This window comes from Setaria italica, chromosome VII, assembly GCF_000263155.2.
Source record: "Setaria italica strain Yugu1 chromosome VII, Setaria_italica_v2.0, whole genome shotgun sequence".
In the NCBI taxonomy this organism is placed as follows: domain Eukaryota; kingdom Viridiplantae; phylum Streptophyta; class Magnoliopsida; order Poales; family Poaceae; genus Setaria; species Setaria italica.
Genome location: NC_028456.1, coordinates 20,189,470 through 20,202,691, shown reverse-complemented (window position 1 = coordinate 20,202,691; position 13,222 = coordinate 20,189,470). Strand labels below are relative to the sequence as shown.

General features: G+C 46.6%; 2 protein-coding genes across 3 annotated transcripts; one reads left to right on the top strand and one right to left on the bottom strand.

Annotated features, from left to right (window-relative positions):
* Nucleotides 1–2,724: 2,724 nt before the first annotated feature.
* LOC101756552 (PI-PLC X domain-containing protein At5g67130) lies at nucleotides 2,725–6,453 on the top strand. 2 transcript variants are annotated; one of them, XM_004975570.3, is made up of 7 exons: nucleotides 2,725–3,186; nucleotides 3,303–3,440; nucleotides 4,708–4,806; nucleotides 4,906–5,209; nucleotides 5,299–5,522; nucleotides 5,852–5,938; nucleotides 6,119–6,453. In XM_004975570.3, the coding sequence occupies exons 1-7, from the start codon at nucleotides 2,938–2,940 to the stop codon at nucleotides 6,269–6,271; spliced, it is 1,254 nt and encodes a 417-aa protein (XP_004975627.1). In that variant the 5' UTR covers nucleotides 2,725–2,937; the 3' UTR covers nucleotides 6,272–6,453. The 2 variants fall into 2 exon arrangements, with proteins under 2 accessions (XP_004975627.1, XP_004975626.1); XM_004975569.4 differs by having other exon boundaries at nucleotides 4,666–4,806.
* Nucleotides 6,454–7,486: 1,033 nt separating this feature from the next.
* On the bottom strand, nucleotides 7,487–9,904 carry LOC101757236 (40S ribosomal protein S10-1). The gene is made up of 5 exons (XM_004975571.3): nucleotides 9,727–9,904; nucleotides 9,576–9,624; nucleotides 8,908–9,190; nucleotides 8,296–8,428; nucleotides 7,487–7,779 (listed from the first exon to the last, which is right to left on the bottom strand). Exons 1-5 carry the CDS (start codon nucleotides 9,727–9,729, stop codon nucleotides 7,699–7,701), a joined length of 549 nt encoding a protein of 182 aa, XP_004975628.1. The 5' UTR covers nucleotides 9,730–9,904; the 3' UTR covers nucleotides 7,487–7,698.
* Between the last annotated feature and the right edge of the window lie 3,318 nt (nucleotides 9,905–13,222).

Below are 13,222 nucleotides of genomic sequence, written 5' to 3'. Positions count from 1 at the left end.
TTAACAATAAATTAGTTCTAATTGTGCAGACCCATTGATCTACTATATAATAACATTTGCCAATGACACAGATGAAAGATATGAAGGAAGCACTCCTCGAGACAGAAAAAAATAGGGCAATTCAAGAACAACTTAGTGGATTTCTTCTGAACGAGGTAGTAAATTCAGCAGGGGAGTTCCATAATAATGGATCAAATCTGCATCACCGTCAGGACTCCGGATTCAGAATAGTTGATTCAAATGTTGAACCTCAAGTGTTGATGCAATGTAATATTATTTATGAATGTGTATGCAGAAGATGTCTATATATATATATAATTATCTTAAATGTAATATTATAGATCAAATACAACTTTTTATATATTAGCATATTAGAACTAGTATACGTAAAGAAAACAAATACGAAATACTAATATGGAATAAAGAAACAGAAAAGAATATGAGAAAAAAAGAAGAAAAGAAAAAAACCTTAAACAGCCGGTACTAAAACCCCTTTAATACCGGTTATTTAACCCGGTACTTAAAAAAAACCCTTAATAACGAGGTACTCAGGCCCCAAGAGCGCTTTCCCAGCTGTGCACGCCCATCTCGGAAAACAGCCTAAAAAGGTGCGTTACGGAGGGAGGGAGCTGTCCGCGTCCGCTCTGGAACTGAAGAACCACCGCCTTTCTCTGCCATCAAGCTCTTGTCCGAATCCAATACCACTCGTCCGCTCCCAACCGCCTGCCTGTCTCGCAGCTCTGAGTATCTCCGACCCAAACGTGCACAAAACACACATGCCGGCAGCATAAAACTATCAGATCATGGAGTCGTTGGCAACTCCACGCATGTGTTCACATCCAACCAACAGAGAACTCCATAGCTGAGCATTCGATGTGCATACATACGAATACTAGCTGGAATATAATGCATTTCGACCGCCTTTATCTTCCGGTCTTCGTTTTCTTTGCATTCAAATCAACCAACCACTTCATGACTTGGCATGTACAAGTAGGCGTCCTTCTTTTTATGCTAACACTTGACACCATGCATGTATCACTGTACTTGACGATTAGGGTGGCGATTATTATTATACTAAGGGCCTGTTTGGCTATATGGTGTTAAAGTTTAACACCCGTCACATCGGATGTTTGGATGCTAATTAGTAGCATTAAATATAGATTAGTTACAAAACTAATTGCACAGATGGAGTGTAATTCGCGAGACGAATCTATTAAGCCTAATTAGTCCATGATTTGACAATGTGGTGCTACAGTAACCATTTGCTAATGATGGATTAATTAGGCTTAATAGATTCGTCTCGCGAATTAGCACAGGGTTCTGCAATTAGTTTTATAATTAGCTCATGTTTAATTCTCCTAATTAGCATCCGAACATCCGATGTGACACTGTTAAAGTTTAGCATCTCGTATCCAAACACCCCCTAAGTCACAACCAATTTGAATGGTGGCGTACACATAAACAATATGTTACTGCCATGGCAGCGAGTTCCAAGGCAGTAGGACATAATCCACTCTGACTTGGTGTCATGTCATTTTTGCAAATTTGACTCGTGCAATTGAACAGAGTCACATGGGTAGGGAGTACAAAGATAATGGGCTTATCTTGCAAGATGTTCTAGCTGGGAATGTGTTTTTTAGTCCTTGAGTATGAACGTGTGTCGATCAGTATTGATATTCTTTCGGTGCATACTTTTATAGAACTATCTTCTTTCTCTATTTTTCTTCTCCTTTTTTTTGCCTTCCTCATTTTCATGAGTGCACATCTCCGTGGTTTTCTCTCAGCCCTTCTGTTTCTCATTTATTCCCTGGTTGTGAGAAAACGATTTGATAAAATATCGCTCTAAGATAGGGACGTTACCTCACCCAACAAAAAAAAAATCCTATTCATGTTCGTTGAAAACTTCCAACCAATTCATCATCATAAATTTAGGACCCTAGCTGCGTAAAAGATAGCTACGCAAGATACTCATTATACATATTATTTTAAACAGAATGCTCGGTGTGGAATTTGCATACGACAAGCATTTGGGGAGTTTGCACCTGTTGCAAGAAGATGTAATTGACATGTTGTTAGCAAAATCCAGTTGCTCAAGAATAACATGTCCCAGAAACAGCAACAAGAAGTACTAAGGGGAAATGGTATAACAAAGACTTGTGTTTGTTTGCTGCTAATCATTGCCAATTTGCCATGCCACACGTCTTAGACATGTCCTCTCCAAATGCTATATATATTTTTTTTTCAAACTTCCATAGTTTCCATGTGACGAGCGAAAGATGAGTGCCGAAATCCAATTTCTCAAGCAAAACCAAATTGGAGTAGACAATGCAAACAACCACGAGTGGCGTAGTCGTCCATCCTTTCATTCAGCAATTTCAGCACGAGATAGGCCAATAACTAACTAAAATCATGGTCTTGAATTAGTATTAGTAACGAATAATAATAATAATGCGCGCGTAATGAGATGCGGTTGGGTCATTTCCATTTGCTGCCCGTACGTGCCAGGTCACCTGGCGGTTGGGACCCCTGCGGCGGCAGCGGCGGCAGGCGCACCGGACCACCGCAACGGCCACCTCGGCGGGACGGGGTGCTGGCCGCGTCCGCGCCCCACCTTCCCCGCGGCTCCGGCCGTGACATGACGGGCGGGACCCGCGGCGGATGGGGGCATCCGCCAAGGGCCAAGATCCACGGGGGCGGAAAGGCGAAGTTAAAAGCGTCCGAGAAGAAACAGCACGCGCGCCCGGGCGCCGACGCCACTGCCATTGTCCGGCCTTGCAAGCCACACAATCGCCACTCAAAGACGCGAGCGCGAGAGCGAGGCGAAGCCGCCCACGCACCAACCTCGCCGCCGCCCCCCCTGGTCTGGCCGGATTGCCGCGTCCAGCCGTCCAGGCAAGGAACGGAGCGCGAGGAACCCAGCCGGAGCCGGAGGAGGAGATGATGGCCGGGGACAGGGTGGCGCCTGTGCCGGCGGTGATTGTCCGCCTCGCCGCGGTGGGCTTCCTGTTGATTTTGATTCTGTGCTCCTCCCCCGCCGCCGTGGTGGTGGTGTCGGCCCGGACGATCGGGCAGACGTGCGCGCTGGACCGGAACTGCGCCGCCGGCTTGCACTGCGAGACGTGCGTGGCCAACGGCAACGTGCGGCCGCGCTGCACCCGCGTCACCCCCGTCGACCCGCAGACCAAGGTACGACGACGAGCTCTTCTCCCGCTGGTCCGGCTCGGCCGGCGCCGCCGCCGCCCAATGCGCCCGGCGCGGCTGCTCGCACAATTCACTCACCTCGGCTGTGCGTGTGATTGCAGGCGCGGGACCTGCCGTTCAACCGGTACGCGTGGCTGACGACGCACAACTCGTTCGCGCGGCTGGGGCAGAAGTCGCAGACAGGGGTCGCCATCGCCACGCCGTGGAACCAGCAGGACACCGTCACCGAGCAGCTCAACGTGAGTGCGCCCCCTTCCTTTCTTCTTCTTCCATTCTCGCCGCCGCTCCCCTCATCTTCCTGCCGCAGCTTAGCCGAGCTCGGCTCGACTCTGCTCCTGGATGACCTGTTGTGGGGCCGGCGGCGCGCCAACTCACGCAAACATTGGCTTCCACGTATAGTAACGCGAGGGACAATACGGCACGCTGTCCATTTCTTCGTTCGGCTCGACCGCCGGCGCGAATCTTGGAGCAACGGCAACAGCAGGCAGCGGCCAGCTCGTCCCTCCTGTTGCTCTCGCGCCTTGATTGGGCGCGGACACGCGACGAGGCTACGGTCCAGCTGGTAGGTATGGGCGCGCCGAGGCGCAGGCGCCGCCGGGACGCGACGCGACGGGGCAGGTGTCCCGACGCGCTGCCCCGGGTGCCGACGCGTGCGCGCGCTCTAGGCGGCGCGTGCACGGCGCCGCGCGCGGACTTGCAGACCACTGGAGCAGCGGAGGCCCCCCACACACGCCGCCGCTGCGGCTGCGCTTTCTTGAGTAGCGGTCGCGGGGCCCGGCTGTCCGTGTCCTGGTTACCTAGCACCGCCCTGCGTTCTTGTGTGTGGTTCGTGAGAGAATTTGGTTGGCGCGTCAATTTTCGGTGCCGTCTCACCTCGATCAACTCGTGACATGACTACATGAGTCAAATGTTGAGCAGCTAAACGTCAATGTTTCCTTGATTTCCAAGTTCCAACCTTAGATTTTCGCGGTTCTGAACAACCGATCAAAATCAAAAGATACCCTCGCTTGATGTCTTGTTTCTTCGTGAGCATGTTCGGCTGGATTTCGACTGGATCTATAAGTCGGCTGAAAAGCGGCCGATTTGTTGTGAGAGAAAAATATTGTTCGGTAGCTGATAAGTCGGCTGATAAGCTGAAGCGAACACGCATATCTCTACGTACATCGAGCCAATCTATTGTTAGATTAGGGCCGTGTTTAGTTGGGGAATTTGGGAGGTGCCAAATTACTGTTACAGCACTGTAGCACACTGTAGCGTTTCGTTTGTATTTGTGAATTATTGTCCAAATATTGACTAATTAGCTCAAAAGATTCGTCTCGCAAAGTACAACAAAACTGTGCAATTAGTTTTTAATTTCATCTACATTTAGTACTCCATGCATGTACCGCAAGTTTGATGTGATGGGGAATCTTCTTTTTGCATAGTGTCAAAGTTGGGAGTTGGGAGTAACTAAACATGGCCTAGATGTTCTGCATCTTGGTCAGACGCGAAACTTTGTGTGCGCAGAACGGCGTGAGGGGCCTGATGCTGGACATGTACGACTTCCGCAACGACATCTGGCTCTGCCACTCCTTCGGCGGCATCTGCCAGAACTTCACCGCATTCGTAAGCTCCCCGTCCATCTCTGTTTGAACTGAAACAATCTGACCGACCAAACGAACACCATCCGATCCAAATTAATTCCCCCTGGCATGGCACTGGCAGCAACCGGCGGTGAACGTGCTCCGGGAGGTGGAGCGCTTCCTATCGCGGAACCCGGCCGAGGTGGTCACCATCTTCGTGGAGGACTACGTGGAGTCGCCCATGGGCCTCACACGGGTGCTCAACGCCTCGGGCCTCGCCCGCTACATGTTCCCGGTCTCGCGCATGCCCAAGAGCGGCGGCGACTGGCCGCTGCTCAGCGACATGGTCCGCGACAACCACCGCCTCCTCGTCTTCACCTCCAAGTCCGCCAAGGAGGCCGCCGAGGGCATCGCCTACGAGTGGCGCTACGTCGTCGAGAACCAGTGTACGTCCCCGTCCTTCCTTGCACGACGACCGTACCCGCCGGGAGCGATGCTAGATTCTGACGACGCGTGGCGTTTTTTTTGTGTGCAGACGGGACCAAGGGGATGGTGAAGGGGACGTGCCACAACCGCGCCGAGTCGGCCGCCATGAACGACCTCTCGAGGTCGCTGGTGCTGGTGAACTACTTCAGGGACCTCCCAAACTTCCCGGAGGCGTGCAAGGACAACTCGGCGCCGCTGATGGACGTGCTCAACGTCTGCCACGCCAAGTCCGGGGACCGGTGGGCAAACTTCATCGCCGTCGACTTCTACAAGGTCAGTGCTCGGTCGACGATCGCCTCTCTCTCTCTCTCTCTGTCTCCAGGACGCGGTGGTCTCTTTTTGAAACGAACCGGAGAGCCGCCGATTATATTCAAGAGAAGATAAAGCTAATACAACAAGATCCTAGGGCTCCAGCAACAACAAAAGCCAACTACAAGCAAAAACAACTACAGAGACAACTAAGAAGAAGATGGCCACTACTACTCCCCCACAGATCTGCCCCTCTTCCATACAAAGCCAAATAGCCTCGATACCCTTCTATAAAACACCGCAATGCAGAGTGGTGTTCGTGTTCTGAATCTCTGTTGCCGTCATCGATGCAGAGGAGCGATCGCGGCGGCGCGGCGGAGGCCACGGACAAGGCCAACGGCGGCCTGGTCTGCGGCTGCGGGAGCATCTCGGCTTGCAATGTAATGCCTCCTGGCTGCACAAACCTCTAGCATCTTTTTCTTTATAATATTTATCATCGCATTATGAATATTTTAGAGCTAAGAAAGCTTTTCTTAATCGACTCTGGTCCGGTTGTGAAAGTTGATTCTGATGAATTCGTCACGCACGTACTGAGACGAAACTGTCTTGTGTCTGAGCAGGCCAACGGCACGTGCACTCCCCGGCACGGCAAGACTCCCAAAGGCATCTTCAACGCCTCATCCGCCGCCGCGGCGTGGCGGCCGCCGCCGGTGCTGCAATGGCAGCGGCTCGTCCTGCTACCTGCTCTCCTCGCTGTTCTTCTGGGCCAGTAATTTCTCCACGTTTTGTTTGCTGTACAGAAGCCAGGGAGCAGCTTAGTCCACATTAGTCTCTGTATGATACGGTTGCATACAAAGTAAACACACAGTGATGGTGAAAGATGCGCTTGGCAATTGCACATTAGTCTCTGTATGATACGATGCATTTAGCAATTGATTTGATTTGAAACTCTTCATAAATTGGTTTGGTTGGGGTGCGCCAAGCTAGGGTAGTAGTGCAACACCCTAGCGACGCTCGAGACCTCTAGTGGCAAGCCACTGTAGCAAGTCCTCCCCCACAAAAAATAAATTTAATATCAAAGTGGGCACATGGCCCACGTATCAGATATTAAACTGATAAGAACAGATACTACACTTGATCTTAGCCAAAAGGCCGAGAAAGGTATGAATTGCTCGGCTGCCTCGGCTCTCCTTTTGGTGCCATGTCTGGGCGTCGCCCTGCTCTTGCTCCTCGATGTGGGACTAAGTCTGAAACAGGCTTGTGTTAGTGTTCCCCTGGCTCATTAACTAGCGGATTTGGGCCTCTTAAGTCTTAACTGGAGCCTGATGGGCCAGATTGTTATCCAATTCTTTTCCTTTTCTATGATATACTCCAAGCAGATGCGGAGTCTGAATCCTAAGCGTTCCTACTGCATAAAATTTATATGCTGTTCACACAGTTGAAAAAATCAGCAGCAACGCTACTACTTCTAAGACATCTTTTATCTTTTAACATACAAACAGTATAACAAGTACTTCATCTGCCGAAATCAGAGACACCTCGTTTGATCTACTTCAACATCTCTTTAGCCATACAGCAATCTAGTTCATCTGCGAATATCATAGACATCTCGATTGGGGCTGCTCCAACGGAGGTATTTGGTACGGTATTCACAATGACAGCAAAAACATGATGCTGCACATCGTATAGACCTGCAGAAATCCAGCGCCAAACAGACGGTGCTCTTCTCTTCTATCAGAACTCAGCTCAGCTCCGCAGCAAACAACAAATACCCCAGGTACGTTCTACAACGAAGGATGCCAAGCATCCTCCTTCCAGACTAACGAGTGCAACCTGAACAGGGTTCCATCTTGCAGAACGGGGCGGTAGCTTAACGTAAGCTGGCACGGAACTGTAGTTTAAACAAACACTAACAACAAAACAGAACCAGCCAAATTAGATCATTGACGGTCAGGCACCAATGAAACGGGAGAATCACAAACAAGACGAGCAAAACAGGAGAATAGCTTTCGAAAAGGTAATGACATGAAACCACGTTTGCAAAGACTATTATACTGGAACCAAGGTATCAAGATAGCACAATTTTTCTGCATATGTCAGCACTCGCCGATCCGGATAACATTACTAGTACATAATAACTGTCCTTCAAAATTAAACGCCTCGCGCGAAGGGAAACACCATGTCCAAACTAGGGGCAACTTCACTCCATGGATGAAGAGGTTGGGCCAGCACCAAAGCCGCTGCCGCCGCCACGGCCAAAGCCAGGTCTGCCACCAGAACCCTGCAGAGTTTGTGGGATGGAAATAAACATTAGCATTCATGAAACAGATGGTGCATGATAGTTTGCAACCTAATAGTCCATTCAACATCCCTAGAATATAGGGAAAAAGCAAGGAACTCTTCCATAAAGCAACTCCCGCCAACAGTGCAAATTCCTGACCAACTCATGTTTCACATTGCTAATTTGTCTGACAAGTTACACAATAGAAAGGGCAAGAACAGCTCAAGGGGCCAATGCAAGACAGCAGGTGCAGCAAGGGTCAAACTAAGTCTAGAATGTGCCTCTGCTTTGTCTGTAAATTAACTGGTGATCATGACTTAATTCAAGCTCTGAGCATATAAAAAATAGAGCAAACATTATGACCTACGATTTAAACCATGCTGATAGCTTCTTTTTTAAATAAATGATCAAAGTGGGGCTAAGACCAAATGCAGCACGGTGAAGCGTGCAGCCATGTGGAAGAACAATTGCAGATTTGCATCAATAATGTTCAAAACTAGTGAAGAAAACAATTACCCTAAAAGATGGCTGGAACTCTGCAGGAGCTCCGCCCTTCTCACCACCAAAGTCACCAGGAGCACCACGAGGACCACCACGGTACCCATCCCTCTCACCAAACCTTGGCCTGTCTTCAAAGCGAGGTGGGCCCCTGCAAACATTACAAGCAACGACAAAAAATTAAATTACCTCGTTCAATTTCTAAAAAGAGGGCAACAGGATAAGTAAAGTATCTACAAATAATACAAAACTGAGCATTCTGTAGATGTTATCTTCCTAGTTGCCCGAAAATTAGCTTAATCTACCCAGATATTCTTGAAGCACCACAACAATGCGCTACACCCAAGAACAGATTCAATCAAACAAATTATAACTAGGTACAAATAAGCACCACAAACCCACAGTTCTTTAATTTAAATGTATGCTTGATTTAACTCGTGCAACAACAAGCTGCATAAGTGGCACGCATGTCTAATTCTGACAACACCTCAGCTACTGACAAATTCCTAGTAACGATTGTGTAGCATAACACGATGGGCAAATACAAGCACATGATCCTATCAGATGATGAAATTTCCTATCAAAATTGGAAACACACAACACTACTAAAGATAGAAAGAAAAGCTTTACCTTGGGCGGTCACCAGGAGGGCCAGAGCCAAACGGACGGCCAGGTGGCCTGGCAGACTTCTTGAGCGTGGCAGGCACGATCTCAGATGGCAGGTTGAGGTAGTTGCGCAGGTGCTCAATGCCATCGTTGGTGAGGTACCAGTAGTAGTACTGCCACGAGAAGGTCTCCCTGACGTACTCCTTGGACTTGAAGCTCTGCATGAGCTTGATCACCTGCAGGTTGGGCACATCGATCTGCGGGTGCTTCGCCAGGTTGTAGTCCTTCTTGGCGTACAGCACGCCCTCTGCAGCAACACATACATCAAGTGAGCAAAAGCTCCAGTGACTAATTATCACATTCCTCCATTTCTCTAAATCTCTAACAAACAAGAACCGATATCGTTTCAAAGGTCACTAGCATCAAAATATTTGAAGACAAATCATGTCCTAAAAATGCTCTGTTGACATGGTAAATCCTATTCCGAAGATTATAGGGTGTCGCAAATTTCGTCAATAAATCGAACTCTAAATACCATAATGCTAATCTATCTCCGGGAGGGCAGTTGTTCCACTAGAGACTAGTGCTACTCTAGCAAAGATTAATGGATCTTTCCCCTCCAGACAAAGAAACATCGCATAGAAACATACTGCTACTCTCTACTGCATATAGAAGGGGCAGGAATTTCTTACCCTTGAAGAGGTACTTGCAGATCTCATTGCGGTTCTTCTTGGGGATGATCTGCGGGAGAAGAAAGAAAAGAACGCGAGATTAACACTGGCAACAGAGCAGACGGAATCCAAAGGTGCGGCGGCTGATTGAGCATCGGGGGTACTCGCTTACCATGGTGGGCGATGAGCGGGGGAGCTCCGGGTGCTGGAGCGCCTGGGGCTCGGGAGGTGGCGGCGGCGAGTGGGAGGAACGGAGAAGAACCCTAGCGCCCGGGTCGGGTGAGGCTTTTATATAGCCGCCGCCGCGGTGTAGGGTTTGGTTCGGGGAGCAGGGGAGAGCGAGCGAGGGGCATAAGCGTCAGAATGGAGGCGGCCTGCGGTATCCGGGCCTTGAGGCCCGAATAAGAGGGCCCGTTTATGTTTAGTGTCGCATGAGAGGGCCCCGTGGTCCGCTGAATTTTTTTTTATTTTTTATTTTAGTATTTTGTAAAAATATATGCCAAAAAAGTTGCAATACCTCCGCCAGTTGAACCGACAATAAATTCCCAACAGGACAGTACACTTTCAAAAAATCATAACTAATTCATATGAATTTAGATAGAGATAAACTTTATACGAAAATTGTATATCTATCTACAAATTTGTAGTTCAAACTTTTTTTCATTTTGTATCATTTTGACGCTCAAATAATTGACACAAGTTTCAGATCTAAAATTCAAATTTTAGATATGAAACTGAGCAGCACACATTCAAAAAATTATAACTAATTCATATGAATTCAGATAGAGATAAGTTTTATATAAAATTTGTAGCTCTCAATGAGATTTACAACTTTACAGTTCAAACTGTTTTCATTTGGTACCATCTTTATACTGAAATAATCGACACAAGGTTTAGATCTAAAATAATTTTAGATCTAAAACTTTTATCGATTTTTTGAGCACTAAGATGATACCAGATGAAAAAAGTTTGAACTACAAAGTTGTAGATCTCGTGGTATCTAAAATTTTTATACAAAGTTTATCTCCATCCGAGTTTATATGAATTAGTTATAATTTTTTAAATGTGTACTTATGATTTTTTGAATGTGTATTGCCCAGAAGGGAATTTACCGTCGGTTCACTGGCAGTAGCTTGCTACAGTACACCTTCCGCCGTTTCAAATGGTGGTATAGGTATAGGTTTGCAATTTTTTATTTGACCATATATTTTTGAAAAATACTAAAATAAAAAATTAAAAAATTAAAAAATCTGGTCTGCTTGTGCGGCCTTTTTGGAGGAATCTGGGCTGGCCTATGTTTAGTCTCCAGTCCACGACGCCCATTTGCCTTTTGACCAAAACACTTTGCATTCCGTTAGACAAACATTTTGCGTTCCTTTCAAATAAGTATAAGAACGTTTTGCATGTTGATATCTGAAAAACTGACTTGAGTTTCCAATAGGGTCTACCTAGATGGTTCATGAGCTTATAAAACTTTAAATCAGGTGAAAACTTCAAATCAAAAACGAAGCGTCGAAGCTAGGATGGAAAGGAGGCCAACTAAATTAATCATAGACCACTAGGGCATAAAGTTAAAAACATTAATGTAAAATATTTTAGTAGAAAAAATCTTGGCCACGAGTGGTGAGGGCACGGGCCCCCACCGGTCCCGTGCTAGCTCCGTCATTACTTCGAATCATCCTTCAATTCAATTAGGGAATGAACCGAAAAAAACGAGCTTAAAATTTGAATAAGGCTCAGCATATGTACATACACGATTTTATGGAGATAAGTCAGAATATTTGCAGGACTGCTGCACGCCCATGGGTCGCTGAACAGGAGAAGCGCATACAGGCAGTTAGCAAGAGGAAAGCGCACGAGCGGCGGGTGGGATGCGAATTAGCATGAGGAATTCCCTGAGTGTTAGTGGCCAATGATAAGGTATTTGTTTTTTCTTTGACTTTATAAACATAGAATAATCTTAAAAATGCATATTGCAAATAAATGAGTTCCCACAGTGAACAAGCTTTGTCTGTAAAGTGAAGAAATAATTTAACATCTTAAATAAATTAATCTACAAAGTGAATAAGATGGTGCCACGAACAAATTACTCTACACAAAAAACAAAATGCGTACGATGAAAAAATTGTCCTTACATGAAAATATATTAGTCTAAAAAACAAATAAGTAATTTAATATCATGAACAATTTGATATGTAAATTGAATAAAATGGATCCACCCACGAACAAATTATTGGACATGAGAACAAACATGTCCACGTTTCGAACAAATTATTATTATAGGGAACAAAATATATTCATATGACAAACAAGTTATTATTAAAAGCAAATAAATATTTTTACAGTGCCAACTAGTAAAAAAATTAAAGAAAATGTAATAAAACAAAGTAAACAACAAAAGAAATTTATAATTACCAAAAATAAAAGAAAATAGAAACAAAAAGACAATAAAGAAAATCTATAATAGAATTAGAAATAAAAGGACAAAGAAATTACTAACAAAATGAATAGAAAAGGAAAAATAAAAGAAGAAGAAAACAAAGCAGCAGCACGGCAGTAGCATCTTCCTTTCGCTTCTCTCGCTCCCGTGAGCCTTGCTTGCATCCCCATGGGCTGCGTATTGAGCTTTCATGGGTCGAAATCACTCTACTGGCCCGTGCGAGTCCCTTGAGGTGACACCGCCTGCCGCGCGGCCACCGTCGACAGCGACCCGTCGTCGGCGGCGGCGGTCGACCCGGCCCGCCGGCCGGCTGCACGGGCTGTACGGGGGCGCGGCGTAGGACGCACGGCAACGGCCGTCCCGTAACCATCTGGACGGCGATTCCGTTGGGGACGTCGACGCCGACCGACCCTTCACTTCACTCGTCTTCGTCGGAGCCAGCTGCTCTCAGTCCTTGCCTGGTTTACCTCCCCTCGCTCGTCATCTCACCTCCAAAAAAGACGCAGGACCTGTAGCCGGATTTGCTCATTTCTCATCATGGAATCCGTTACTTCTCCGGTCTGCCTGTACCAATCACAGGTTCCATCCACCATCGCTGTCTGAACCTCTGGCCAGGCAAAGCAGGTGACCTATTCGTCCTGGGAATCGACACTTTTTGTGGCTACCTGACTGCAATTGCTTGTCAAAAACTGTTGAAACCCTGTGATTGTGTACCAAACATTGGCAGCTACATCAGGCCCTCACACCACCCAGCAACCGTGAGCATTCAGTCTGAACAATTGAATCATCACATACGTGTTTGGCTCATGGTGGCTAAACTTTAACCCTGTCACATCAGATGTTTAGATATTATTTAGGATTATTAAACATAGTCTAATTATAAAACTAATTATACAAATGGAGGCTAATTCGTGAGACGAATCTATTAAGCCTAATTTGTCCGTAATTTGACAATGTGGTGCTACAGTAACCATTTGCTAGTGATGAATTAATTAGGCTTAATAGATTCATCTCGTGAATTAGCCTAGGAGTTCTGCAATTAGTTTTATAATTAGCTTATATTTAGTCCTCCTAATTACCATCCGAACATTCGATATGACAGGGCTAAAGTTTAGCCCTGGTATTCAAACAACCCCTAACTTTCAGTACACCCCCAGCAACCCTAGCATTCAGTTTGAGCAGTTGCATAATCAGAGTGTCATGTGACAGGAAGTGTAGCTAGTGTGAC